At 47.0% G+C, this 24553-nt stretch overlaps 9 protein-coding genes across 9 annotated transcripts; 6 read left to right on the top strand and 3 right to left on the bottom strand.

Moving 5' to 3' along the window:
* Window positions 1-7486: 7486 nt before the first annotated feature.
* AtWU_02550 (FAD-dependent oxidoreductase) lies at window positions 7487-8607 on the bottom strand (the record flags this gene model as incomplete). Its single annotated transcript, XM_035497664.1, has 3 exons — window positions 7487-8236; window positions 8311-8422; window positions 8474-8607. 3 exons carry the CDS (start codon window positions 8605-8607, stop codon window positions 7487-7489), a joined length of 996 nt encoding a protein of 331 aa, XP_035353557.1.
* Window positions 8608-9266: 659 nt separating this feature from the next.
* Window positions 9267-10447, top strand: AtWU_02549 (ketopantoate reductase family protein; the record flags this gene model as incomplete). The annotated part of the gene is made up of 3 exons (XM_035497663.1): window positions 9267-9392; window positions 9551-10228; window positions 10286-10447. 3 exons carry the CDS (start codon window positions 9267-9269, stop codon window positions 10445-10447), a joined length of 966 nt encoding a protein of 321 aa, XP_035353556.1.
* A 341-nt stretch (window positions 10448-10788) lies between these two features.
* On the bottom strand, window positions 10789-11822 carry AtWU_02548 (NAD(P)-binding protein; the record flags this gene model as incomplete). The annotated part of the gene is made up of 2 exons (XM_035497662.1): window positions 10789-11687; window positions 11750-11822. The coding sequence occupies 2 exons, from the start codon at window positions 11820-11822 to the stop codon at window positions 10789-10791; spliced, it is 972 nt and encodes a 323-aa protein (XP_035353555.1).
* Window positions 11823-13212: 1390 nt separating this feature from the next.
* On the top strand, window positions 13213-14260 carry AtWU_02547 (TatD family hydrolase; the record flags this gene model as incomplete). The annotated part of the gene is made up of 2 exons (XM_035497661.1): window positions 13213-13254; window positions 13334-14260. The coding sequence occupies 2 exons, from the start codon at window positions 13213-13215 to the stop codon at window positions 14258-14260; spliced, it is 969 nt and encodes a 322-aa protein (XP_035353554.1).
* Window positions 14261-15147: 887 nt separating this feature from the next.
* AtWU_02546 (uncharacterized protein) lies at window positions 15148-15516 on the bottom strand (the record flags this gene model as incomplete). Its single annotated transcript, XM_035497660.1, has 1 exon — window positions 15148-15516. One exon carries the CDS (start codon window positions 15514-15516, stop codon window positions 15148-15150), a length of 369 nt encoding a protein of 122 aa, XP_035353553.1.
* A 1287-nt stretch (window positions 15517-16803) lies between these two features.
* AtWU_02545 (5'/3'-nucleotidase SurE) lies at window positions 16804-17810 on the top strand (the record flags this gene model as incomplete). The annotated part of the gene is made up of 3 exons (XM_035497659.1): window positions 16804-16815; window positions 16877-17679; window positions 17735-17810. The coding sequence occupies 3 exons, from the start codon at window positions 16804-16806 to the stop codon at window positions 17808-17810; spliced, it is 891 nt and encodes a 296-aa protein (XP_035353552.1).
* Window positions 17811-18779: 969 nt separating this feature from the next.
* On the top strand, window positions 18780-19333 carry AtWU_02544 (putative BRT1 protein, down-regulated by mating factor B; the record flags this gene model as incomplete). The annotated part of the gene is made up of 3 exons (XM_035497658.1): window positions 18780-18825; window positions 18893-18906; window positions 18992-19333. The coding sequence occupies 3 exons, from the start codon at window positions 18780-18782 to the stop codon at window positions 19331-19333; spliced, it is 402 nt and encodes a 133-aa protein (XP_035353551.1).
* Window positions 19334-21185: 1852 nt separating this feature from the next.
* Window positions 21186-21969, top strand: AtWU_02543 (uncharacterized protein; the record flags this gene model as incomplete). The annotated part of the gene is made up of 3 exons (XM_035497657.1): window positions 21186-21276; window positions 21333-21387; window positions 21447-21969. 3 exons carry the CDS (start codon window positions 21186-21188, stop codon window positions 21967-21969), a joined length of 669 nt encoding a protein of 222 aa, XP_035353550.1.
* A 234-nt stretch (window positions 21970-22203) lies between these two features.
* On the top strand, window positions 22204-23418 carry AtWU_02542 (uncharacterized protein; the record flags this gene model as incomplete). The annotated part of the gene is made up of 3 exons (XM_035497656.1): window positions 22204-22275; window positions 22323-22405; window positions 22455-23418. The coding sequence occupies 3 exons, from the start codon at window positions 22204-22206 to the stop codon at window positions 23416-23418; spliced, it is 1119 nt and encodes a 372-aa protein (XP_035353549.1).
* Window positions 23419-24553: the final 1135 nt, after the last annotated feature.

Below are 24553 nucleotides of genomic sequence, written 5' to 3'. Positions count from 1 at the left end.
CGTATCTTACGTGGTGGGGAGCTTCTGGAGAAGAGTGGGATTACGTTGAGGATGCTTCTTACTCATACTGGTTTGTCAACATCATCTACACCGCGAAAACTACCTAATAGTTGCAGGAGTGTGTGAAGGGAAGGATGCTGATAGTGATAGCGCAGCTGGCTTCGGATACTCGTTTTCGAATGACGCCTTACGGGACTACGGTCGACCAGCAGGGTATGATGAGTTCTCGGGCTGTTTTGTGGACTTCATGCAACCGTTGATTAAACAGCCGGGGGACGTGTTCAAGTATGGTGCACTTTCCTGTTTTTTACTTCTTTCTTTTTGACCTGTTCTGCACTGCAAGATATATACACTTTCTATCGTCCTGGACGTCTCTAACAATATCATTCAGATTAACATGGACTGGGCTGATATCGTCCTCGAACGGCTGATAGGCCAGAGACCGGACCACTAATATGGAAGAGAAATTTTTTCGTCCGCTTAGATTAACTAATACTTCGATGATTCCATCGATGGAAAATGAAGGCTAAGTTGGAATACATGCATCAACGGACGCCGGATGGCAGAGTCAAGATGAGGGATCACCTACTCCACTGGGGTTGACGGTGATACAGACAGAACCAGATAATAAATCATTCTTTCATAGTGGTGGCGCTGATGCTTCTATACTGCTTCGGACTACGCTCGTATGTTACTGCTTATCCCTCCTTTTTCGCTTAGATTTTCCCATGCGCAGCATGCCTTCCTACCTACCTTGCCTGTCGCTAGGGAGGTGAAGGATACGAATACGCTGAGGCTCCTATGGTTTGTCCATTAACAGAAAAATGCGAGCCATATGGTAGGTCTGCATTGTCTCAGCACACATCGGGGTAGTATATAAAGTGGCATCGAGGGTTTCAGTATAGGCACTCATGCCCAATGTTAGACCCGACAGATCTATAGTTCTCCGGGCACATCCTGTAAAGTTGGGAGGCAGGTAGCTGTTCCAAGTCTGCAACTGGAGTTCCAATCTCTTCCACCTTTCATGTAGGTCCTGGGTCGCCCCAATCCGTGCGCTGTGGCCTGGTCGCCGGGGTTGAAGCTATCGCCGGAGGTGAGAAAGTTTAAGAATTTTCCAACGATTTAGACAAGGGCGTTGCTGAATATGTCCGCTTCAAGCGAAGTATGATCTGTGTTAAATTAATTCCCGGGAGGATGTGATAATAGCAGTCTGTGGGTGTCTATGGAGAGGCCGAAATATCGCCAAAGTTCGAAATTGTAAAGAACTAACCGAGTCTGGGTCTCACTAATGACTATGTCTAGTCAGCAAAGAGCAGAGAACGGAGTAGTGAGAAAGGCTAAGGTGGATGTCATGACACTAACAAGCAGATCTGGCAACCTTGCCGTGCAAGACTCCAGAAGACGGAACGGGAAATTCGAAGGAATGTGCTTGTATTGGCCGTGAGGCTGGTATGTAGGAGAGGTAGAGTGCTGAGATGGGTTCTTTATTCTATGCTGGGAGTCCCAATCAAGTCGTATATATAATAGTATTGCGGTAACCAAGAATACCTTCCTGTTGGCTCGCGGATGCTGCTAGTCAATCCTTATGTCTTGGGAGATAATAGCTCTCTTCAAGTGAATAATAGAATTGTTGTAGAACTTTAGAATTCCCAACCAATTTCCTTGGAAATTCTATTGGAAATAGCTATTCTTCACCTGAGGCGGTTGAAACCAGGCCTGGTCCTACTTGAAGTACAATATAAATGCTTGGTGGCCAAAGAGCCTACTGAGGCTGATAACATCGGTCCCATCGCCGCCATCACAGGCGCTTTAATAGAGAAGTGCGCGCTCGAGTCGAAGAAGTCCATCCTAGCCAAATGGTTAGAGTTAAATGCAGTTTGTAACGGGATTACCATTGCGCGGGAGATTTCGTGAAGTATTGTAGTAGCTGTGCGATGAGAACACCGGTTCCCCCTTCTGCGATGTTCCCACCGAAGACTTCCCTGTCGTCGATTTGACTGATACGAATGAGGTAGAAATGGGCGTGGGTGAGGTAGTCACGGTTGGGCAATTTTTCGATCAGCTTGATGAGTTAGCACGAACCTGATTGTTATGCCATGAGAACTCACATTCAGAGAGGAAGCTTGATCACATTCTGGAACTGGGAGGGACGTATATTCGGCCAACTCATGTTCATCTGTATGGAGGGACTGGGCAAGGCAGGAGAATGGGCTGTTGCATCGTCTAATGAACTGGTTCTATTGTCCCCGAAGGGGCTGGACACTTCGACAAATGTGACTATACCGTGTCAACTCCGGCCCTTTTGTTTTAAGCGGGGGGATACCAAGATGTGGAGCAACTTACGACGGGATGGTGGTACCTTGACCCAAGTATGCTCCGACCGAAAGAGTGGATACTCATCAGAGGGCCAACGTTGCTGTTGGCCAAATTTCCTAGTCTCCTTTTGGCCATCTTGACTGTCAAAGTGGCGAAAGATGGGACTGGACATTAATGTGCAAACAGGGGTTGTTCTAGCACATGGCCCGCAGACAGGTTTAATTTCATCACACTTGACCTTGCACTGCCTACAAGTGACACTGTGAGAGTATTAGGAGACTTTCCAAATTTGACATGCGGAAAACGACCCGAGTTCCCAGCCGAACGCATGTCGGCTTTGTTGCAATTGAGACAGGAGCAATCTAGTTTCGCGTAAGAATTCCCGTGTGGGAGAGGCGTTAAATCATAATTTCGTCGGGATGGACTATTAAAACCGGTAAACTAAATAGTACGCCATGGGCCCGTCTTCAAGCCTTGCGTGAGAGGAAACACGAACATGCCGGCTGGAGAACGCTGGAGTCTCAACAGACATCGTTGATTTTAAAGAAAGCTCGCAAGGCCTTCATTTCCAGTCGCACGGCAAGAAGTCGAGTTTGTTATAGCAACGCGTGATTAGGGGAACTCTGATCAACAAGGGTTTAGATGGCAATGATAAGAAAAGAACACCATTCTGTAGTCCCTCAGTGATGATTGCTCGTTTGCAGTGCGCAGGCTCAGTAGGCAAAATAATAACAAGTTAAGAAAACCCAGTCGAGCGGGCCAAGTGCAGGGGCAGTATCATAGAGAGTCCAAGTAAAATGGCTTTCAACTAATTTAGGGTATTCTTTCCGCAGCAGCCGGGCTAGCCTATGATGACTTTTTCTTGCATTTATTCTATTCTGCCTTTCTCTTTTGTTTGAGGTGCAGACCAGCTGCAAGTCCGTCACGCCAATAATACTAAGGGTATATAGACTTTCGGGTCCTTATCCGGAAAGGGAAAAACCGTATTATTACGCAGGATGGCACATTTGACATACCAATCAGAGTAGACATGCACTTAAGTGAACGGATCCCTTTTTGGCCTTCTTTCAGCAGGGCGCTCGGGTAAATTTCCTCTACTACGCAGATCACTGGCTGCATGATGTTCATACCGTCGTACTTTGTCTCTCTCCTTCAGCTCCGCTTGGCCTCTGGGGCGTTCTCACCCTTACGGACAAAACTGGTCGCTCTCGGTATTGCCCCGTCCCGCCTGCGCTGCAGCGGCCCTCCAATTGCCACTTTCAGTTTTTGACTGTCGCCCAGTCGCTTTCCCCTCAGCCCGAACTCTGCCTTCGGTTTAAGCCCAGACATGGTGCCAAGGATTATCTACTTCTTCCTCAGGTAGAAAGAACACCATGAAGCTTCCGTATGTGCTCAGGGTGGCGTCGGTCGTCCTTGGTATCCTTTTTCAATTCTCACTGTTTTTGCTGTGTTTCTTTTGTTCGCTTAATGAATAATGTATCCGCCAATGAGTCGGGTCTGCGATGTGGCCGGAAGGACCATGATCCACCGGGTGGACATCAGTACTACTAAGTACCATACAAGAAATGCTTCTCCAGATGCGGATTCTGATACTGGATATATCCTAAGACTTATAGAACTAACAACAACCCTTTAAAATTCTCTCTGGTTTCTCGGGATAACCAGTATAACAGTGTCAGTACTTTGTATTAGATAATAAAAACCCCAATAAACAGTTTAAATAACATCAGAATTCTGAGTTTAATCTAATCTTCTGGATCCAGTATACTTAGTTATTCAATCTGTGTCTCCGTCCATTGCCGCTGCAAACCCTGAATTCTAGACTCGGTTGCCCACCCCCGCCCTTATGCCAATGAACCAATATGCGGCCAGTGACATGCACTATACCACACTCCACACGCCCTCAAGAACATATCTAAGATAGCCAAGCAATTCTCGGAATTCATGTGTGAATTCTTCTTGTGACACGCGCCGTCTAGTATGATTGCTATATCTCTCGCATATCCTTATATATACCTCCGAACATTCCTCATCTGGCAGCGAGAAAAAGCGGAGAAGTTCTTCATAGGGTCTTTGGTATGATGCGTCGAAGTGCCATGTAAGGAGAGCCAACTTCAATATCGTGTCAACGTCGAGGTTTTGCATGAGCTGTTCAATATGATCGTCAAGTAATCTGTTGTTGTCCAAGAGTTCCATATCTACCGAGCGGTAATACCCCCGGCGGACGGCCAAACTTAAACGCAGAACGGAGATACTGTCAGGGCCAAAGTCATGCTGAGAACCCTCAATTTCGCTAGCCGTGGCCCTCAAGCACAATACCTGCAAACACTTCAATGCTGACTTGGCCGGAAAGCGAAGCAAATATTCCGGCAGTTGGGACTCTTGATGTGGCTGCTCCATGTACCTTTGGGGTCAATGGATGATTTTGGGATTTGGCATATAAACTGATGCTCATTATTCTCGATTAGATAGTCATCTGAGAAAGAAGCTTGGTTACGTGAACCATTCCATTCCCTGGCGTGATGGCAAAGGTTCGACCCTTTCAATGATCTAAGTAGGAATATTCGTTGGTAAATAATTCTGTCACAATCAAATACTTCCGTCCCACCCTACTGCTTGTAAGTCATGTGCATTGCTTAACCAAGTGAGGGCTGTTAGAACTTGATTTGTAGGCTTCCGTTTCGTAAACGGGACCGACGGGCCTAGACCTCATCACCAACCATCACTCAACCCTGGGCCTTGTGGAATCTCGACAAATCCCGAGCCAGATAAAGGGGCACGTACGCTGTGACGAGAGCTCGAAAAGTGGACCCCGATAGTCCATGTTACTGGTGAATGAGGGAGACAACAGTGGAGTGTGGCTCGGGGGTCCACCAAAGTCTAGCTGGATTAAGGCTTGCAGTCGCCATTTCGGCATCCCGGACGGAAGGTGATACCTAAAACGTATACCTACAGATATGGGTTAATCTTTTATTGGCTCCCGAGCATCCGGTCTCAGTTAAGAGAAGTCCGGCCTGCGTAAAGAGTTTCTGTTAGAAAAGCCTTGATAAGTGACGCCGCACATGAAAGAAATGCTTCCGCAGCTATTACTCTTACTGCATGTGTCAGACCATCCACCGAGAGAGATATACTCACCTCATGAGCCTGGTATACAGTGAGAGAAAAAGAAATTGGCTGTTGTAAGATTTTAACTAGATCTGCTATGTTTTGATGCCAGCTAACTTAGCTGAAATCATCTCTCTTAGTTCATGGACATGCAGAATTTGAGCGATAATATCATCTATATCTGCCACTCTGAGCTGTTGGCTGGATAGGTGTGATTATCCTGTACATTAGATGAATTTAGTATCTAGGCCTAATAATGGAAAACGCTAACTTGTTCTATTTGTAACTTTAATTGTCGTCGCCGGTTCTTGTTCATGTAACCATTACTATCGGAGAAAAGCCTGAGCAACAGCGCTCAAAGCTGCTGTCTCTCAGTCCTAATGCATAGATCCAGTTACTTCTAGAGCATATATGTTCTCTGTTTCTCAAACCAGTCACTGCTCTCTGCCATAAGTTCAATTATGTTGTAATGCCCGAAAATCTTGGCAACTATCATGCACATTTCTGCCCATGCGAGACTAAGGAAGGGCTAGCCTTTGTATGTTAGGTGGAATTGATCTATCTATTACTCTCAGTTCTGCGTGTAAGAAAAATATTCGAATAGCTGCTTTCTCTTGACTTTCTGTCAGAATACAGCAGTAATATATCTCTCAGTGAGGTTTAAGTGGGGCTGTGTAGAATCAAAAGGAATTCTGTAAATTTTTTCATTTTTTCAAATACTATCTAACTTCCCAGTTCTATTGGTGGAATAAATAACTGACTAGTCACGGTATTAAGCCGTATAAGGTTTACCAGATTACACTTAGTGATTTGGAGACAGCAAGGATGGTGCAGCCTATTATACACAATAGGGACAATATCATGACAGTATATATGTATCTTCTAAAAGTCAGTATCAATTGTTATATGCTATATCTCAACTGTGTGGGTAATAAGAATACCTTTAGTAGTGGATAGTATATCAATGAACCAGCTTAGCAGGTTTTTTGACTACATCTTGGCCGGACTTACAACCTAAAATTGCTGCTGCTCGATCTATTATATATATTGTCCTAGTTGGCATCTAAGGAGGGCGGGACTGTCTAGTAGAACGTTACTATTATAAGAGTTAATATACGGGTAATATAAGTAAGACAGCTTCGTTTTATGAGAAGAGTGGAGTTATAGTTATATGTTAAGTAACAGTCACTCCCCATTATAAAACTACGTGCGAACTAATTGTTCTTATTGTTGAGTTTGATCCTGTTTGAATTGGGTCAAGTATTCATCAATCTACATTCTATTTTATATATCTCCTTCCGATAATCGTCCGTATTTTCCAGCGGCGCTTCTCATCTGGATCTGATCCTGAAATATCAACTGAAACTGTCCTCACCTCAAATGCAAAAAAACCGAAAAACCTGGAAGCCTGAGCGCAAGACACGTGATTGCAATATCCAGGGGTTCTTACCTCAAAACTTAAAATGCCTTTTCTGCCAGATTCACAGACAAATATTGGGATATGTTCATCTGAGCTGGACCGGGATGCCCCCGAAGAAGTTTATCTCGAGGATTCAGGCGATTACGAGGACGAAATGCACATACAACTGAGTGTTGCCGAAATAATCATATACATGAAGCCAGAAAATCCACCATTTATGGTACTTCTCGGTGCGGATAGTGAGAACGGGTCCTCGTGAAAACAAGGCAAGGTGGAGAACGGTTATATCTTCAACGACAAACGATCATCATGATTCTCCTGCATCCATCGCAGAGTTGTGTCTGGGAAACTGGTAGAATATGTGTCGAAAGGGCGTAAAGAAAATATGTTTGCATCTCGAATTTGACTGCTGCTAAGTCCTACTTTCGATTCTGTGATTGAGTTCTGTCCGCTTACCAACTTCGGTGGCTATGGGATCGCAGACTTCAAAAAGACTACTTGTCAGAAATAATAATAATAACAATACTAATTATTTGTCACGATAGTTCGTGAATCGACAGATCGAAACAATTCTCACTAGCTCAGATCATCCACCTGTTCAGTTAACAGAGCAGCTACTTTTTTACCCTGCATAGTAGAGGACTGCTACAACCTGCTCTTTTGGCTTCGCTTCTCTTCCAGTGCTGCTGTCACCAATTCTTGGACTTTCAGAGCCACACCATAGCTGTACGTATATCCGAGAGTATTGAAGCCGTATGCATGAACGACACTGCCTTCCCTTTCAAGTCGATATCCCCCTTTCCTGCTCGGCCGTAGACCCACTAGATCTTTCATGACATGCTTGTTTAGATCCAGCGACCTGAAGCGATCGTGAGTAATGAGGTTTGTTCGTCGTAGTATATCTGCACGGGTTGCGAGATCCACCGACTCATCGGTTCCTCCCTCTTGGCTAACTCCACCTATAATAACACCCCCACTGTACATGCGGGGGATCTGATACGTGTAGTGGGAGCCTTGGAACATCACCATTTCATGGGAATCACTTTCAACCAACATAGTCTGGCCGCGGACTGCAACAACTTTCTCGTCATTGGCGAGAACACGAGCTCCCAAGCCAGATGCATTGACAATGATCTCTGTCTTCAACAAAGACCGAGCGTGGTTTATTGATTCGATCTCTGCTCGAATGAACTTTACCCCCTCCCTTTCGAGAAATATCTTAATCCAGGGTAGAAAAATTGCTGGATTGACTGTCATCGATTTATATTGGAAACCAAGCTTGGCATTGGCGGGGAGGTTCTCTGATGGCAAACGGCGATATTTTGGTACCAGGGTTTTGTACCAAATCGTGGCATCGTCGCTTCGATCGTCATAATGCTCGGTCACATCTGTCACCTAAAAAATGACCCAGTCATTAGCTCCCTGTAATATACAGCTATAGTATTATGAAAGGCAAATAGAAAACGAACTTGAACACCACTGGTAGGGTCACGATGGGCAAGAGCCCAATAGTACTTGAACGTTTCGGCTTGTAGATCATGTCCTGCACTATCTGGGTAAGGCAAGATGCCAGCCCCGGCCCTGGGTTCTTAGGATTAGCAGGCGCACATTCTCGGCAGTAGTTGTACGTACCATGGACTTGCCCATCTCAGCGAGTCGTCCCCAGGTAATTCACGAGCAACGATCGTCACTGAGTAACCAGCCTGCACAAGGGCAAGTGCCGACGTGAGCCCGATTACTCCAGATCCAATGATGCCGACTTCCATTCTGATGACACCTTGATTAAGCCCCTGAATGCGTTTTTGATGCGTGTAGGAAACCCACCCATACCGGAGATTAACTTTGACGAACGGGGTTGATTTTAATACTGATCATGCACTCAAACGAGAAACACAGAATTAGCCTTCGGTCCGGTCACTGATTACCTTTTCTTAGGTAATATGAAAAGTGAATTAAAGGAAACAGGTAACTGTCACAAAAGCGTCCGATTGAAAATACCGATTCCAGCCGGGTATCGGTACCCGAGTCTCTTGTTCACGCCGCAACCACTTCTTGATTCTTGCGCGGAAGCTAAACACTCACTGAATGGAAGCCAGAAATTGGCAGCAGAGAGGAAATTGGACTGAGAAATGCCGGTTTGAAGTGGCGCGAAAGTGGCATCGGCGATTGTGGCCAGTCACGGCGTATCAATGAGAGCCCTCACCGTGGGTAAGAAGCTCTGCAGTATCCGTCCCTACCCGCTGCACATTACCCAGGATAGTTACCGTGTGCAGCTGAGGTGAGCAGCAGTGACCGATCGAGAAAAGAAAGGTAAATTCTAAATGGATGCTCATGGAAAGACACCTAACCTTTGAAATTCATTGAACTCCTATGGTTTTGCTACCTTACCTGCCGATTTTGCTGGACAAATTTCCGATCTGCATATATGGCGTCCCAGAAGTCTCGAGTACTACTTCTTGGTAGCGGTGGCGTTGGTACTATTGCTGCTTTGAATCTCGAGATTGGAGGTCTGGCCCAGGTCACGTCTGTCTTGCGGTCTAATTATGCGGCAGTGAGTCTCCTGGGATACAATCAAGTCTTGTGAACACGGAGGAATCCAGAACTGGCGGCCATCTGAAAGTCAGTCAGCCCTCTATTCTTCAACCTGGTCTACACCTCCTTACCCTTCATTAAGTTGAAGACCGTTCCTTGCTGTCGCTAATACCATAGTGTTTTGATGCAACAGTCCTCAATAATGTTCCCAGCGTTGCGGACTCGGTCACTGTCCGACCCTTTGACTACGTCGTGTGCTGCACAAAAAATGTTCCCGATATCTCGCCCACTGTGTGTGAAACTATCGCTCCTGCAATCTCACCCGGTCGTACGGTAATCGTTCTTGTACAAAATGGCTTAAATATCGAGAAACCCTTCCTCCGCAGATTCCCATCTAATATCATACTGTCCGGTGTCAGTCGCATAGATGCTCATGAGGTCGCCCCCGGTATCATAGAACAGAGACAAAAGGACATCCTGTATGTTGGGGCATTTGAAAACTGCCTCATACCTTACGAAGAGCAGCAAAAGGCAGCTCAACACTTCGTCAAAATCTACAGTGCGGGGTTGAGAACAACCTGTTCCTACAAACCTAACGTGCGTTATGATCGTTGGGTTAAGTTGATCAACAATGCCTCATTCAACCCAATTTGTGCCCTGACGGGTTTGACGACGGGCGAGTTGCAGCGGACATCTGGGGCCGTTGACAATTTACTTATTCCCGCGATGAAAGAGATCATTTCTGTGGCAGAAGCAGATGGTTACTCGCTTCCAGGGGTTATAATAAAGGAGACCATTCAAAGTAACCCACCAGACGAGGACATATCCCCTAGCATGTTGGTAGACATACAAAAGGTATGTTAGCTTTCTATCTGCGTATCGGACTGGTCTTACTAAGAACTCCCATGTCAGGGCAATTTCATCGAGCACGAAAACATTCTGGGGGAAGTCATTCGCGAGGCCAGAAAGGGCGAGGGGGTGGCAACACCTATTCTATCCACCTTGTACGAGTTATGTTGCATGGTTCAATGGAGGACCAAGAAGGAAAAGGGCCGGCTTGAGTCTGGAATGTGAAGGCCCTTGGGTCTCATTTTCGGAGACGCAAACTCCATAGTAGGAACTGAAGAACGGAATATACCTGCTGAAGCAGTCGTGCTTATAACAGAAATCCTACTGACAAGTGACCGTCTCTTGGTGCGTTACGAAGACTTGACTGCACCCTTGTCGACCTTTAGCGATGTTCATCATGATCTTCCATGTGAATCTTTATTGGATTTCTGGTATCAAGAAACTGTATCAAGAGGAGATGTAGTTATATATATATATATATATGTCTTTCTACTTCAGTGATCATAACATGATTGCCGCCCCGCCCGGGGGGGGGGTAAATAATGTCCTAGTAAGTATTCCTGCCTTTAACCCCATATATCACTTTGTCGCAACCAGTATAAAATCCTTTCTGCGGCTTCTTCGGCTTTGCTTGCCTTGAAGGCAGTTCCAAGACTCTCATCCGGGCCAGGATCATTTAGAACCTCAACACGCCTTGTACTATTCTTTCCCACCTCCAGAATTGCACCCCCTTCTAGGTTCTCGTCATCAACACATCTTAACATTGCCATAGCCACTTCGTCAGCTGTGGCCCATCCGTCTTTTTCCTGGTCTAGTTGCAGAAGCTTCTCTGGATGCTCAGTCCATAGCGGCGTCCGGATGATGCCAGGTGCGACAGCATTAATCCGTACACCAATCGCTTGATCGAGCGGTGCTAGACAGCGAACGAATCCCGTAATTGCGAACTTTGATGCACCATAAATGGGCGCGTTGAAGTTTGGTATCTGGCCTGCAACGGAGGAGATATGGATGATACGTTTTGAATTTTCGGGACTGACTGGCTCAGCAACCGGATGGAACGACGAGGGTCGGCTTCTCGGATGTAACCAGTAGGATAGAGCTAGCTGAGTTGTCCGGATTGGATGGGTGAGGTTGATATCAAGCAAATAATAGCGATTTGAATCCAGGCCATCCTTGCTTTCTGGGGAACCCGGGGGATGCCAAAAATTCGACCAATGCGGTTCATATATACCCGCTCCCGGACAAACTATATGGAAATCGCCGAACTCTTCCAGTGCAACTTCAAACATCTGCGTCAATGCTGCCCAGGACGTCACGTCCGTCTGAACAAAGACGGCCCGCGGTGACGATTGCAATCCCCCATACTGAGCGATGAGCTTCTCTGCTTCAGGCCGGAGGCTGAGATCCGCAATCACAACATTGCAATTCCGTGACAGTAACAGGTTGGCAAACGCGAGATTTATCCCTTGCTGCTTCAGCTTCCCGGGCGACGGAAACGCCCCTAGCTGGACAGGGACTTCCACTTACCTGAGCCTGCACCAGTCACTATTGCAGTTTTTCCGGATACTGCGAATGGCCTTCGTGCCTGCTTTTGAGACATATTCTCTTATGTTCTGCTATAAGCTGGTCGAGTGTCTTGGGCATCAATCACCGACGGGAGTTGAGACTTTCTGGGCAGTTCGGGGCCTACTTCTGTTGACAGAGTGAGATACGTTCGGATTATTCTCACAAGTGGAAGAGGGGAAGCATACTTTTCATACAGTCTGAATATTAAGGCTGAGACAGCACGCCAGGCTTTTCCAATAATGGGGCAAGCATGTTCCTTACTAATTGTAGGTCACTCGTTTATACACAACACGTCATTGGCGTCTTATCACGAGAGTGGACTATCCGTAGAGGAAATATACCCGAGCACCCTGCTGAAAGAAGGCGAAAAGAAATCCGTACCTACTTAAGACCGTGTGTGCACTGATTGGCTACTCCATGTCACATGTGCCCATCCTGCGAATAACAAGATTTTTCTCTTTTAAGAAAAAGGACCGAGATGATAACCCAACCCCTATTATTGACAGTACAGGTGAAACCCAGTTAGGCTGCTTGGTGCCAAGTTTCGAAGTGGCAAAAGAAGGGACTTTGGGTACATGCGCGGTTACGGGGGGTCTTCGAGCTTGAACCAGAGCACATCATGTACCTGCACAGTATTGCATTCATCGTCCTTGGATGGATATAGTAATTTTATCCTGAACTATGAAAGGCAGACCAAGTAACAGCCGAACACGGAGCGCATACCGGTCTAGAACTCAGCTTAGTATGGATTATCGATATTTTAGTAGCGAAGCGCAAGCTTATCCCTTGAGGAAACGAACCGAGGTACAGCCGTATAACGTTTTCTGCAATGCGAGCTTACTAAAGGCAAGATCGGATGGACCACACATCGTGCAGGATGGGCAGCCGGAAGAAGTAAGTCTTCCGATAGATATTCGGTTCTTATTCCGGAATTTAGTGTGCTGTTCGGGAACTTGACCACCTTGGTTTCACAAGGGAAAGGCGGAAGCAAGTCCCTCACAATGGGTTATATAAGCTTGGAGGGCTTTTTGGGCTGCAAGCCCCCGCGGTCTTTAAGGAAGCATCTGATATCAAAGTTGGTTTGCGAATAAGAATCCTAGTTGCGATGTGAACCACATGTTGTCTTATTAGAGGGGCTTGAAGATAATTTTATCAATAATGAAGGGTTACATGTTTGATATTCTTAGCTATTACCGCATTTTAATCTTCCTTGGCTCGGAACCCGTTATAGTCAGATGGTTACTCGGCAACAGATATTCTGGGTGTATGTACCCGGCGACGCTTCCGTCGGGAAGCCGAGTGAAGCAAATATACTATAAGCATCTGCGTGTAATACGCGCCATTTATTTAATTCACCAAATCAATCAAAGTCTTGATTAGTCTAGGCACTTATTAAACGCGAAAACTTACAGATGCAACAAAACATGTTTACTGCATCATCAAAGGTGCCGCTCCGTTTTGTAGATGTAAGCTCCTTATCCGCTCCAGGACCTCAGTCCACACAGACAACTTAACTTGAAGGCGCTGCAGGCTAATATGTTATAGGTTGCTGTCACCTACACCGCCGATCAATTTCACGGCATATATCGAGGCAACAAGTACCACGAGAGTGACTTTGCAGATGTTATCAAACGCGCGCAGCAATATGGTTGCGAGAAGATGATTCTCACCACAATGACCATGGCCGGCGCACATATTAACTTGCAACTGGCGAGGCAATATCCTCGTATCTGCACAATGACGTTAGGCGTACATCCCTACCACGTCGAGGAGATCTACGCTACCCAAGATGGCGGTGTATCGTATCTCCAAAGCCTTCGAGAACTCGGAACTCGGCTACTTGCCGAAACTCCTTCGTCAGTGGTGGCATTCGGCGAAATCGGACTGGACTATGAGTATCTCGACCGCGCCGACAAAGAAACACAACAACGAGCATTCTGCGACCAACTTAACTTAGCCGTGGACATGCAACTGCCACTCTTCCTTCATGTCCGCGACTCCTGCGCCGATTTTATAGACATCATTTCACCGTATATGTCCCGCTTTCCTCGTGGTGGGCTGGTCCATTCCTTCTCAGGATCCAGAGCCGAAATGGAACAGTTGGTCGGTTTAGGGTTGCATATTAGTGTGAATGGAATCAGCTTTCGGACAGACGATCAGCTGGAAATGGTGCGCCACATACCGTTAGACAAGCTACAGTTGGAAACTGATGCGCCATGGTGCGAGGTGCTGAGCAAAGATGAGAAGATCGCGTCATACTTGGAGACAGCACGCCCACTACCTCCCTCCCGGAAATATCAGAAGTTTATTGCGGGGCAGATGATCAAGTCGCGCAACGAACCTTGTACCATTGAGCGCGTTGCAATGGTCGTCGCTGGCCTCAAAGGAGTTCCGGTGGAAACTGTGGCGGAAGCAGCGTGGAATAACAGTGTGCGTATGTTTGGTTTAGATGCGAAATGTGATGGTGTATAAGGAGAGCAAAGTCAGGGCTTCAGTCACAGGCGTAGAAAACGCACTCTATCTAGGACGGATAAAAGCGTATATAGGAGAATGAAGTTATCATTGGTGTTGGCTGCCGGCCCACCCCTGGAGGATTGACTGGTTCTAGCCTCCCGTCCACGAGCTGATGACAATTGTCTGAATGAGCCGCTTCCACGACAGTCCAATCGTATATTTCATTGGTTACCTTATCCACCAAACCCAAACCCATAAAGGAACGCGAAACGCATCCGTCCCCCCGCAGCAACTTGAGTCTCGCGGAGGTTCTCCGCTTTTCCGGCGAAAGCAAGTGCGCGGATGTTCCAGGTACTTGGGGTCCCAATAATACGGCGCATTTTTCGTCTGGCGCGATTGCCTTCGAGCCTCCCTACGTAGTACGCATCTGAGGTGCTGCCTATATGCCAGTGGACAATGCCTACCCAAGTAAGCGCAGACGCACGAAGTTAGCATGATACGATGATGAAAATTCGCAACGCTCTCCGCCTGAACTACGAAGTCAGTGATCTCGACTACTACTGCAAAGTGCTCATAAAGATGTACTGGGACGACTCGACCACTCCAAACGTGATTGCGCGTATCGGCGACTTGTTCTGTCTTGGATAGTCTCTCCTATTTGTGGTGTTGGTTAAGCTGTCGGAGAAGAAGAAATTTGGTGGCACTGCAGCGTTCAGCTGCTACCTCACGATGCCCTTCAACAAACGTGCGCGTATCGAGATCGAGAACGAAAACGACGAGGCTTATTTTCAATCTTTCTATATAGACTATGAGCTGTATGCGGAGCCTCTCCCGGCCGATACGCTATACTTTCATGCACACTGGCGACGCATGACTCCCACCAATGGATGGGCATCGTCTCGCATTCAGAACGACAGCCTTGAGACCCAGATACCGAATTTCGATGGAAGGTTAACTACGTTATTTGGGAGACGGAGGGCGCTGGCCAGTACATTGGCTGCAACCACTCCATCGCGCACTTCCAGGGCACGTGGTGGGGCGAAGGCGACGACATGATCTTCATCGACGATGACACTTGGCCGCCGAGTATGAACGGCACTGGTGGAGACGATTATTTCACGCAAGGCTGAGGCATGCAGAAGACCGTGTATCCCTTCTGCGGAACTTTCATTCTCGAAGAGGACGTGCCCAACTACCAGGTCAGCTACCGCTGGCACCTTACGAATCCCGTGCGCTTCAACAAAAAGATCAAAGTAATCCTGGAATCTGGACATGCCAACGATTTGCGCGTAATATTGTGATCATCTGTGAGGACATCCGCTGTCGTTTCGTACAGGGCCTGGAAGTGTAGGCCTGGAGGTACTAGTTTTGAGTAGAGTCACATAGCTTGTTCCAATATATATTCGCGCAAATCTCAGATATGGAGTCTCGAAGTAATTGGCCATTAGGAAGGATTAAGCCCACCTTGATAAGCTAATGTCCAGATAGGTCCCCGGCACACTGGCACCCAATGGCTCCTTACCGTATAGCCTAGAAGAAAGCCATGTCCTCCCGGTGCCCCTCATCATTGTGGCCCAGCTGTAATCTGTATTGGGGGTCCGGCACCTGGCTAGCAATCCACGCTTTTTCCTAGACGGTCGCGGCCTGAAAAGGCCTCAGAGTATCGCACTCCAAACTAGACCAACTAGAATTTAAGTCCCGCATCTTTTCTTAGCGGCTAGTGTCTATTGGGCTTTCCTTTTTCTTACATCGCAGTACAAGACACAAGCTGCCCTGAGTCGGACATGTTGTGACCTTATTGCCTGGTCGCTCGGCTGCTTTACCGGTTTCAATCGGTCAATAACAGGAAATCCAACCGACAACCCCCTCTTTGTGAAGTTCGCTCAGCTCATTCGCTGAAACTGTATGCGGAATATCCTTAAGTCATAAGATATTACCTATAGGTAATACGGATGATCGGTTCCAGCCGAAGCATGTGGTTATCGGATTTGGCTGCTCCCTAACCCAGTCCTGGCCGAGATTACTAGAACAGACTAGAAAGGAAAATGTCGCGAGGATATCCACTCCAAGTCAACTGTAATTGGCACGGAGGCGTGAGATCTCAACGCTTGGAGAAATCTTACCACCGCCTTCCCTTCCAGTCTGTTAAACAATGATCGCTACCGGTTATCCGTGATTGAACGAATCGTATGGCAGGTTGATAGTTTCCTAAACCGCCACTGCAGCCTAACGCATTTTAGCATGAGTCGAGTTAGATTTGGTTAGAGGTGGGTCGTCTAGCAAGACATTTCGGTACAACGTGACCCAGGAGTATCCTCAAAGTTATCGGCACATTCTACAGCATATCTCCGGCTAATCTGAGCTTCTTTGTTATTCTTTCGCGTGTGTAATTGATATTCCGGCTTCTCTGTTCGAAGACGGATCATCTTTCGCTACGTTAATGAGAGAATACCCAACGACGCCGCAGAGAGATTAGTTTCCCTCCTTAGAATCAAGGCCGAGCACTTGACAAGTTCATTTCAGAAGCAAGCAAGAACAACACAACAATCAATTTCTTATCAATGCATATTCTGGTATGTTTACATGTGGCACGGCTTCTAGATCTTCTAGGACCTTGGCTGATCAACGAAATAGCTTGTTAACGATGATGGGCCGCCGTCTCCCGAAACTTCTCCCTTTGTCCTCGCGCTCTCGCAAGCTTTGCAGTCGGCCGGGCATACGATTTCAGTCATCTTACCCAACCAGCAGAGATCCTGGATTGGCAAAGCACACATTATCGATACTATAGTTACAGCCACCCCTTTCTGTCCCACACCAGTCCACCGGCATGAAAGTAATGCTGCTCATGTGCCGCCGGACAATATCTGCGGCGAGAAGAGCTGGATTCTAGCGAACTCCACTCCCGCAGGCTGTGTACATCTAGGAATCTATCACTGTTTCCAAGACCGAGTACCTATTGACCTAGTTGTTTCCGGTCCCAACCTTGGCCGTAACTCCACGACGGTATTTTCGCTCTCCAGCGGGACAATCGGGGCCGCGATGGAAGCAGCAATATGTGGTAAACGAGCTATCGCCTTGTCGTTCGCCGTCAAAACGGACAACTTTGATTCCGCCGCTATTTATGAGGCATCGACTCATTCGGTGCGGTTGATTGAGCACCTCTACAACATATGGGCGGATGATGTGGACCTGTACTCCATCAACGTACCTTTGGAGGTCAGAGTAAGTATGCAGAAGATTATGTATACAAGTATCTCTAAGCGCCAATGGCCTTCTGGGGGTGCTTTCTGTGCTAAAAGCGAGGGACAACGCTCCGTCAATGGTAGGAATGAGCACATGCAATTTCAGTGGGCGCCACAACTCCATACCATACGTGACGCAGCTAAGGGAAAAGGGCCCGGAAACGATGACTGGGTGATCGAACAGGGAATGACCAGGTGAGGATGTACACTTGCACTAGGTTTCACTTAAAGTGCTAATGCCGTTGTTCAGTGTCAGCGCCCTTCAAGCAAACTTCATGCATTCATCCAGGAATGAAGCCGAGATTATTTTGCCACGGTCTAAGTAGAGATTATACTTATAATTCTGAGTCGAGAAGCAAGAGTTATAGCATATACAAGGGCAGGAATAAGAGAAAAATATGACAATAGCATAGCATATTGAATCAAGGTCTACTATTTGAAGCTAGGAGCATCTGGGTTTCTATGTGCTGCTGTTCGCTGCGAGAATCAGGATTTGTAAATTGGTCAACGGTTTACTTTGCAAGGGCCAGCAAGTTGCTCGGCTTCAGTTAGCAAGTGCTTCCTTGCTCATCCACTAGGGTGGACGGGACAAAAGTCTCCCAGGCGCGACAGATGCACATAGTCTGCTCCTTTATAAAGACGGTAACACAGACGATATAAGTTAAAGTAATAGCCACTTTTCCGATATAGAGGACATGGGCAGGAACACCACCTTTGAAGGAGATGTGTGCAGACTAGACTCCACTGATTAGAGTAGCCAAGTCCGCCAGCTAATGAAACATCCACGGCATCCGAATTAATAGCCGAATTGGGTTATCCAAACGGTCAGACGTTCGGAGACTGTCTTGTACACGATAGCCGAGTAATAATTCTTGAAATCGCCGTATGCTTCCATGAGCGGATAGAAGCCAACCGCCACTGGTGTGGTCTTCGGGTACGTACACCCGGTTTCTCCTCCTCTCTTTCCAGTCCTACATTCTACTCCTCCGGCGACACCCCCTTCTTGGGATATCCGATACGAAGACCTCAGATATCGCATGTCATCAAGAACAGTAAAGGCTGTTTTAATCAGTATTTTACAGATCAGAACGGTCATATCCCGTCACCCACCGGCGTACGCCGGGTCGAGATTCCGGAATCTAGACTCTCCTCCCATATCGATTACCGTGTGGTACACTGGCCCTAGTCTAGTATATAACTATACCAATGGTGTCAATGGTTTTCGTCATTTCCTCTAGCACTTCAATTGGAACAATAAAAGACTTTTGTTCGATCTCATATCCATACAAGACGCCATGTCCGCCGGACTCACTAGCATATCAACTTCAAAAGCATGTCCAGGTGAGTCATGCCTTCGCTGCATGGTGAGCCTTTAGAGAACCGTTGAACTGACTCGATAATGGCGTAGCAATTGGACCCTATGTATGACCCCTGACCGTACACAGACTCAGGCCATAAGTCCCTTGGTGAAACTACAAGTGTATCAGGCTAATAAAACATATTGAAGTCGCAAGCAATGGTTGCTGGACCATTCATCTTTCTTTCCGGTCAGATACCTATCGATTCAAACGGAGTGCCACTAGAAGGAAGCATTTCGGATAAGACCCACGCATGTTGTAGAAGCGTTCGGGCAGTGTTGGCAGAGGCAGGAAGTGATATCAGTCGAGTCGTCAAAGTCACTGTATTCCTGAACGATATGGATCATTTTTCGGAGTTCAACGCGGTTTATGAGCAATATTTCAAGCATCGGCCGGCTAGGAGTTGTGTCGCTGTGAAAACTCTACCCCGCAACTTGGAGGTCGAGATTGAATGCGTGGCTCTTGCAGCTGGTCAGGGCTCTCGCCTCTGAAGGATTATTTCATATTGTACTTGAGCTTCATATAATGCATATCAGAGATGCCTTGTGGGTTTCGCTATTTCTGCCTTATTCATTACCTAGAATAGCATTGATTAAAATAATGATCAGATCAATTCATCTCTTTTTCTGCAGCTGCCCATTGGATCTGCCTCATAACTCTTATAATTACTATACCATATCATTCCGATGGCTTTACTCCCTATGGCTAGGTTCTTCTATTACAGCAGGCGATATAACTTCGAGAACATCACTGGGAAATCACTGAACTTCGGATTATTTACATGAAAAGGCCTTGATTGCATTGCTGTCTAACTACTCGTCAGACAAAGGGGAAGGCCAATACATGATTCGCATATGCGAGAACCGGTCTCCAACTAAGGTATATGCCGCCATGAACCGAAAACGCACTTTTTCACCCTTCGTGAACGGATAGAAGAAATGATTTTGGTGTATCCTCACGGCTAACAAAGTGCCCGTCAAGCTCAGCCAGTATGGTATTTCCAGTCCGAGCCCAGGAATGAATGTGGAGGGCTTCACTGATTCCATCATGGGCTGCCTCCAATAGCCTGATGACTTCCTCACGTCCCTTGGTCCTATTCTTTCCATCTTCCAGAATCACATCCTCATTAAAAAATCGCAGGGCCGTGGCTCGCTCCGCATTTGCAGTGTTATAAGACTCAATATAAGCCGAGTAGTCCATGGTGTTCTCTTATTCTGCCGCAGGACAATGTGGGTAAAAGGAATATTAGGCTGTCCAGCATTCACTATATATTTCTATATTAGCAAGCTCCGTGCAGATCTGATGAAAAAGGACTTACATACCTGATAGAATACAAATGCGTTGAGACTTGCTTGAATCCAATGGATGAGGGATTAATTAACATAGTCCTCGACCTATATATATATGAAGCTGAAACTCACTTTACTCTTTTAGCTGTCGGTATAGTCGTATGCTAACTGTAAAATGGCGGTCTAATCCTCCTTTGCGGCGCTGCTCATGCAGAAAGTGGCGCCCCACCGCCTGTCAGCGTTCCACAATCCGAAGATTTCTGTCGCTGCCTCATGGTAAACCGGTGGCTACGGACTTCGTACTACGGAGACATTGAAGTGATGCAGGCTTAATGCTCTAGGTGTCAGGTCTTTCTTGACTTGAAAAGCCCCGACTCTAGCAAGCTGTGGTAACGTCAATCACCGTGGGGACGCCCCACATCTAGTTTTATTAACGTTCGAGACGATCTTGTCTTCGTTCCTCCGCTTTTAGCATGTACACACGCCCAACCACCCATTGTCGATGGCCGAGCAAGCTTGGAGCAGTATGGTCTGGTAATCCGATCGGGAATGAGGCCATGCGGAATTAAACTTGGATGAATGATCGACTTGACCGTTGAATGAACATGTGGAGCGCCACATCTCGGATTAGACTCTTCTAGTGTACACAGCGCAACAACGGGGAAAGCGCACATGCTGGATACAGAGATGACATTTAAATGCGTCGTGCCTATCAATTCTCTATAAGTTTGAGTTTGCATCTACGCTTCAGCCATGGTTCTACAATAATTGTGTCCTTATCCTGCTATCTGTAGTGAAGCTTATTCCACGGCCCCGCGTAATGGCCATCCTCTCATGGGAATGGTCTAGAGATCCACCGGCGACATGCTGGCTCCAAAGACTTGCGGTTCGGAAAGAGTCAGTTCTACTTCCCGCTTAGCTAAGCGGCACGGGACCCCTTCACACCGCAGCCGCAACCGCGCTTTGATGCCCAGCTGGCGCTCGGGGGAAAGTCAGTATTTAGGAGAGCTCAGTCGTGCATTCTTGACTGGTCTCCACCAGGTATTCGATAAGCATGGCCCCCAGCTCAGAGAAACCGTTCGCCTGTTCTTGGTGTGATGTCCGCTTCACAAGAAAGGAACATCGGACTAGGCATGAGCAAGCGCGTCAGTGGCTTCAATCCATCCGTATCCGAGTCAAGTCACTTGCTGACAGTAGTTAGATTTCCCTAGGCGACAATTCAAGTGCTCGATATGCCACAAAGACTTCTTGAGAAAGTAAGACTCTCACTCCGCGGCCATGCCGACATTTTCAGACAGAATGTTCAATGGATTAGAGACGTGCTTCTACGACATGCGAGGTCGATGCACGACTCAACACGAGGAGCCGGAATGCAACAGATCACCGATTGCACTACACTCATGGATAATAGGGGTTCCAACAAGTGCACTTCGCCTGTTGGAAATATGGATGTTGCTGCGCCTCCGGATGCCTACGCAGTCAATGGTGATGCCTTTGCAGTGCATGCTGGGGAACTCTCTCCTCACCCCCCGGGAAGCAACGAGTCAGAAATCTGCCTCCTGAATGATGTTCTGAACTTTGACTTATTCGTGCAAAACTTGGAACCCCTAACTTGCATGGTCGGGAATGACGTGGTAAGTCCATTGAACGCCGAACAGAAGAGTGTGGACAGCTCCCCAAGTCGAACAATGGGTTTAGTCTACTATCTTGAAGATAATTGCAACGTCAATATTCCAAGTGAGATTGGCCAGTATAACGGGGGTATACACCAGAATACACGAATTGCAGAAGATGGGTCGCAGTATTACCGGCCGACGAAATATGCTGCTCAACGGTAACTCCGGGCCTTTTTTGATTCCTTTCAAAGACATATATCAATCTTACACGTACCAACCTATCTCACACGTCAACCACCGGAGCCATTGGAATTGGCAGTGTTTGCGGTTGGTGCTCTTCATGCGTTCAATCAGGCGGCTGCATGTGATGCATACCGTGCCGCACACGAGAAACTTTTGAAGGAAGCCTCCACGCTAGCGCCCCTTGAGAGACTGCAAACACTACTTCTACTCACAATGTTTACCAGCTTTTCGGATGAGCCGAGTTTACGGGCGGAGAGTATACCTCTCCAAGGCCGACTAGCAGCGGTTAGTATCCTAGCCACAACTGGCATAGAGATGCTCAAAGAATTCAGGAATTGCGTGACTGTCCACGCGATGTTTCGTCATGTGAGTGTGCGTCTTGGGATGTGTGGGTGAGGAGGGAGTCGATGAAAAGGTCGTCAATATCCCAACTTTCTGCATCGTAGGCTAATACCTAAAGGCAGGGCGATTCTGAACATCATTTGTTTTCTTGGGATAATGAACGTGTCTCACTTGTCATCGACCATGTTTCTGCCACCCAGTTTTGATATTGAGCTTCCGTACTCAGAGGACCTCTGGACCTGCAACAGCGGGGAGGAGTGGGGACGGCTCTTCAGTACAACACCACGACCGCAGTCTTTTACGGTTGCCTTCCACAACCTAACCTCACTGTCCGGGTCCATCCAGCAAAATGACTCCGGCCTGACCCACCTTGTTTTGATGATTGCCCTACATAGCCATGCTAAATCTTGCAGAACTCTTGCAGCCTCGCTCCCGGAATCTCTCAGCCAGGAGATGATCGAGACAAGCGTATCCTCTCTAAACCACTGGCTGCTGTGTTTTGCGGAGTCTGGAATCTTGCGTCCTCGGCAGCACGCGTGTGCGGACTGTTCCCTCGCTGCGTCGGCGTTGATCTTGTGGAAAAATACTATGATTCAACTATGCGCTGATCCAGCATCAGTTATGGATGTTCAGAATGCTGTCTTAGCGCTGTCTATGGGCCATGAAGCAGTTCCGCAACTGAACCCTGCTTACAAGCCATACAGCGTCGCGCCAGCAATGAGCCACGCCGTTTCGTTTATTCAGGGACCCATTGTCCGTGGCGTTCAATTTCTACAGGCAACCTCTTGTGCCAGCATCAATATATATAACGGCTTGCTGGGATTTCACGGTATTGTTCTACTCGTGAGATGGTTATCCAGTCTGGAAGCCCCCGATGAGCAAATAAACGACCAGGCCTTGCACCCTGACGAGTGGGCGTTGCTCCAAGATATTCGGGTACTGGTCACTGAGTCAGATCTACCCTCGCTAGAAAGTCTCCCACTGAGCGCCGCCTGTGCCCGGATTTGGGCGGAAACCCTGCATTCTGACCGTCAAATCTGGGGAGTAAGGAAGATTTTGCACGCGTATCTTCAGAAGTTAATATAGCTGAATTCATGCCTTCCGAGTCCCGGGCACTGTACTCCAACATATATTTGCCGTTGGACCTAAGCATTACTGGAGCGCTCTGTATCTACCTAAACTCAAAAGCTTTGATACTTCCTGTCCGGTGGCTGACGTGTGATCGCTCCATACTAAAGGATTTTGATGACTCGCACAGAATCTGGGGCGGAATCCTGTACGTTATAATCAGACGGCTAGGTATGGTAACCTCTCAGCTGGGCACCGTGATTCACGGCTGGGAAGATTACCAGCAATCAGCCTACGCGCTCATTAGTAAATTTCAGATTAGAGACTGCTAGTCATCTGATAATTAGCAAGAAATCGCCTTATTATCCATGGGCTCGAAAAACCACATACACCCACGACACCCTTGCCTTTTGTACTCTTCCGAAAATGCCCACCGTGGAGAAACGAGAGTTGACTGGATGTGGACTTTGCCCTAAAACATCATTCAACCCTTGCTTGACAACTTCTACCTGCTCGGCCTTAAGGACAAAGAAAGCTCTCGTGTGATTTCCCTCCAAAATTTCCCTTGTGAAGGGGACTATTTAAGAAAGAGTCTTAGAGATCCACGCACTATTATGTTTATTATTATATTTGCATCCTGTGAGATATCTTATGTCTGTATCTATGGTCTACCACAGTTGACATTTCTATATCGTTACCAAGACCGAGACATGTGTGACTAGGATATTTTATACGGTATATAGTATCCAAGTTATTGATCAGCCGGAATGCAGCTGCAGTCTGATATGGAATTGATGTATATAGTAGGAAGAGCAAATTGCGAACTATATACTGCTCTTGTCCCTTATAGAGCAGCATTTTTTAGCATTGTCTATGCCATGCATATAGAAGTGTTATATTAGAATATTTTAGATTCATTATGTATTCAACAAACAGTTTCTTGAGCAGGGATATGGTACAGGGATTTGAGTAACTGAGATGGTGAGAGTATATATAGATTGCTATGTTTTCAATGTAGATACAGAAAGCAGGAGTTCACCGGTGCTAGAAAGTCGCGGCCCTGATCACTTCTGAAACTATACGGTTTGTGGTCGGTTTATGAAGAGACATGGTACATGCCGACGACTAGGGCGCTGAGCCATATAGGTAATTA

This window comes from Aspergillus tubingensis (assembly GCF_013340325.1).
Source record: "Aspergillus tubingensis WU-2223L DNA, scaffold_3, whole genome shotgun sequence".
Taxonomy (NCBI): Eukaryota; Fungi; Ascomycota; class Eurotiomycetes; order Eurotiales; family Aspergillaceae; genus Aspergillus; species Aspergillus tubingensis.
Note: the sequence above shows the minus strand (reverse complement) of the source record. Positions and strands in the feature narration are given on the sequence as shown.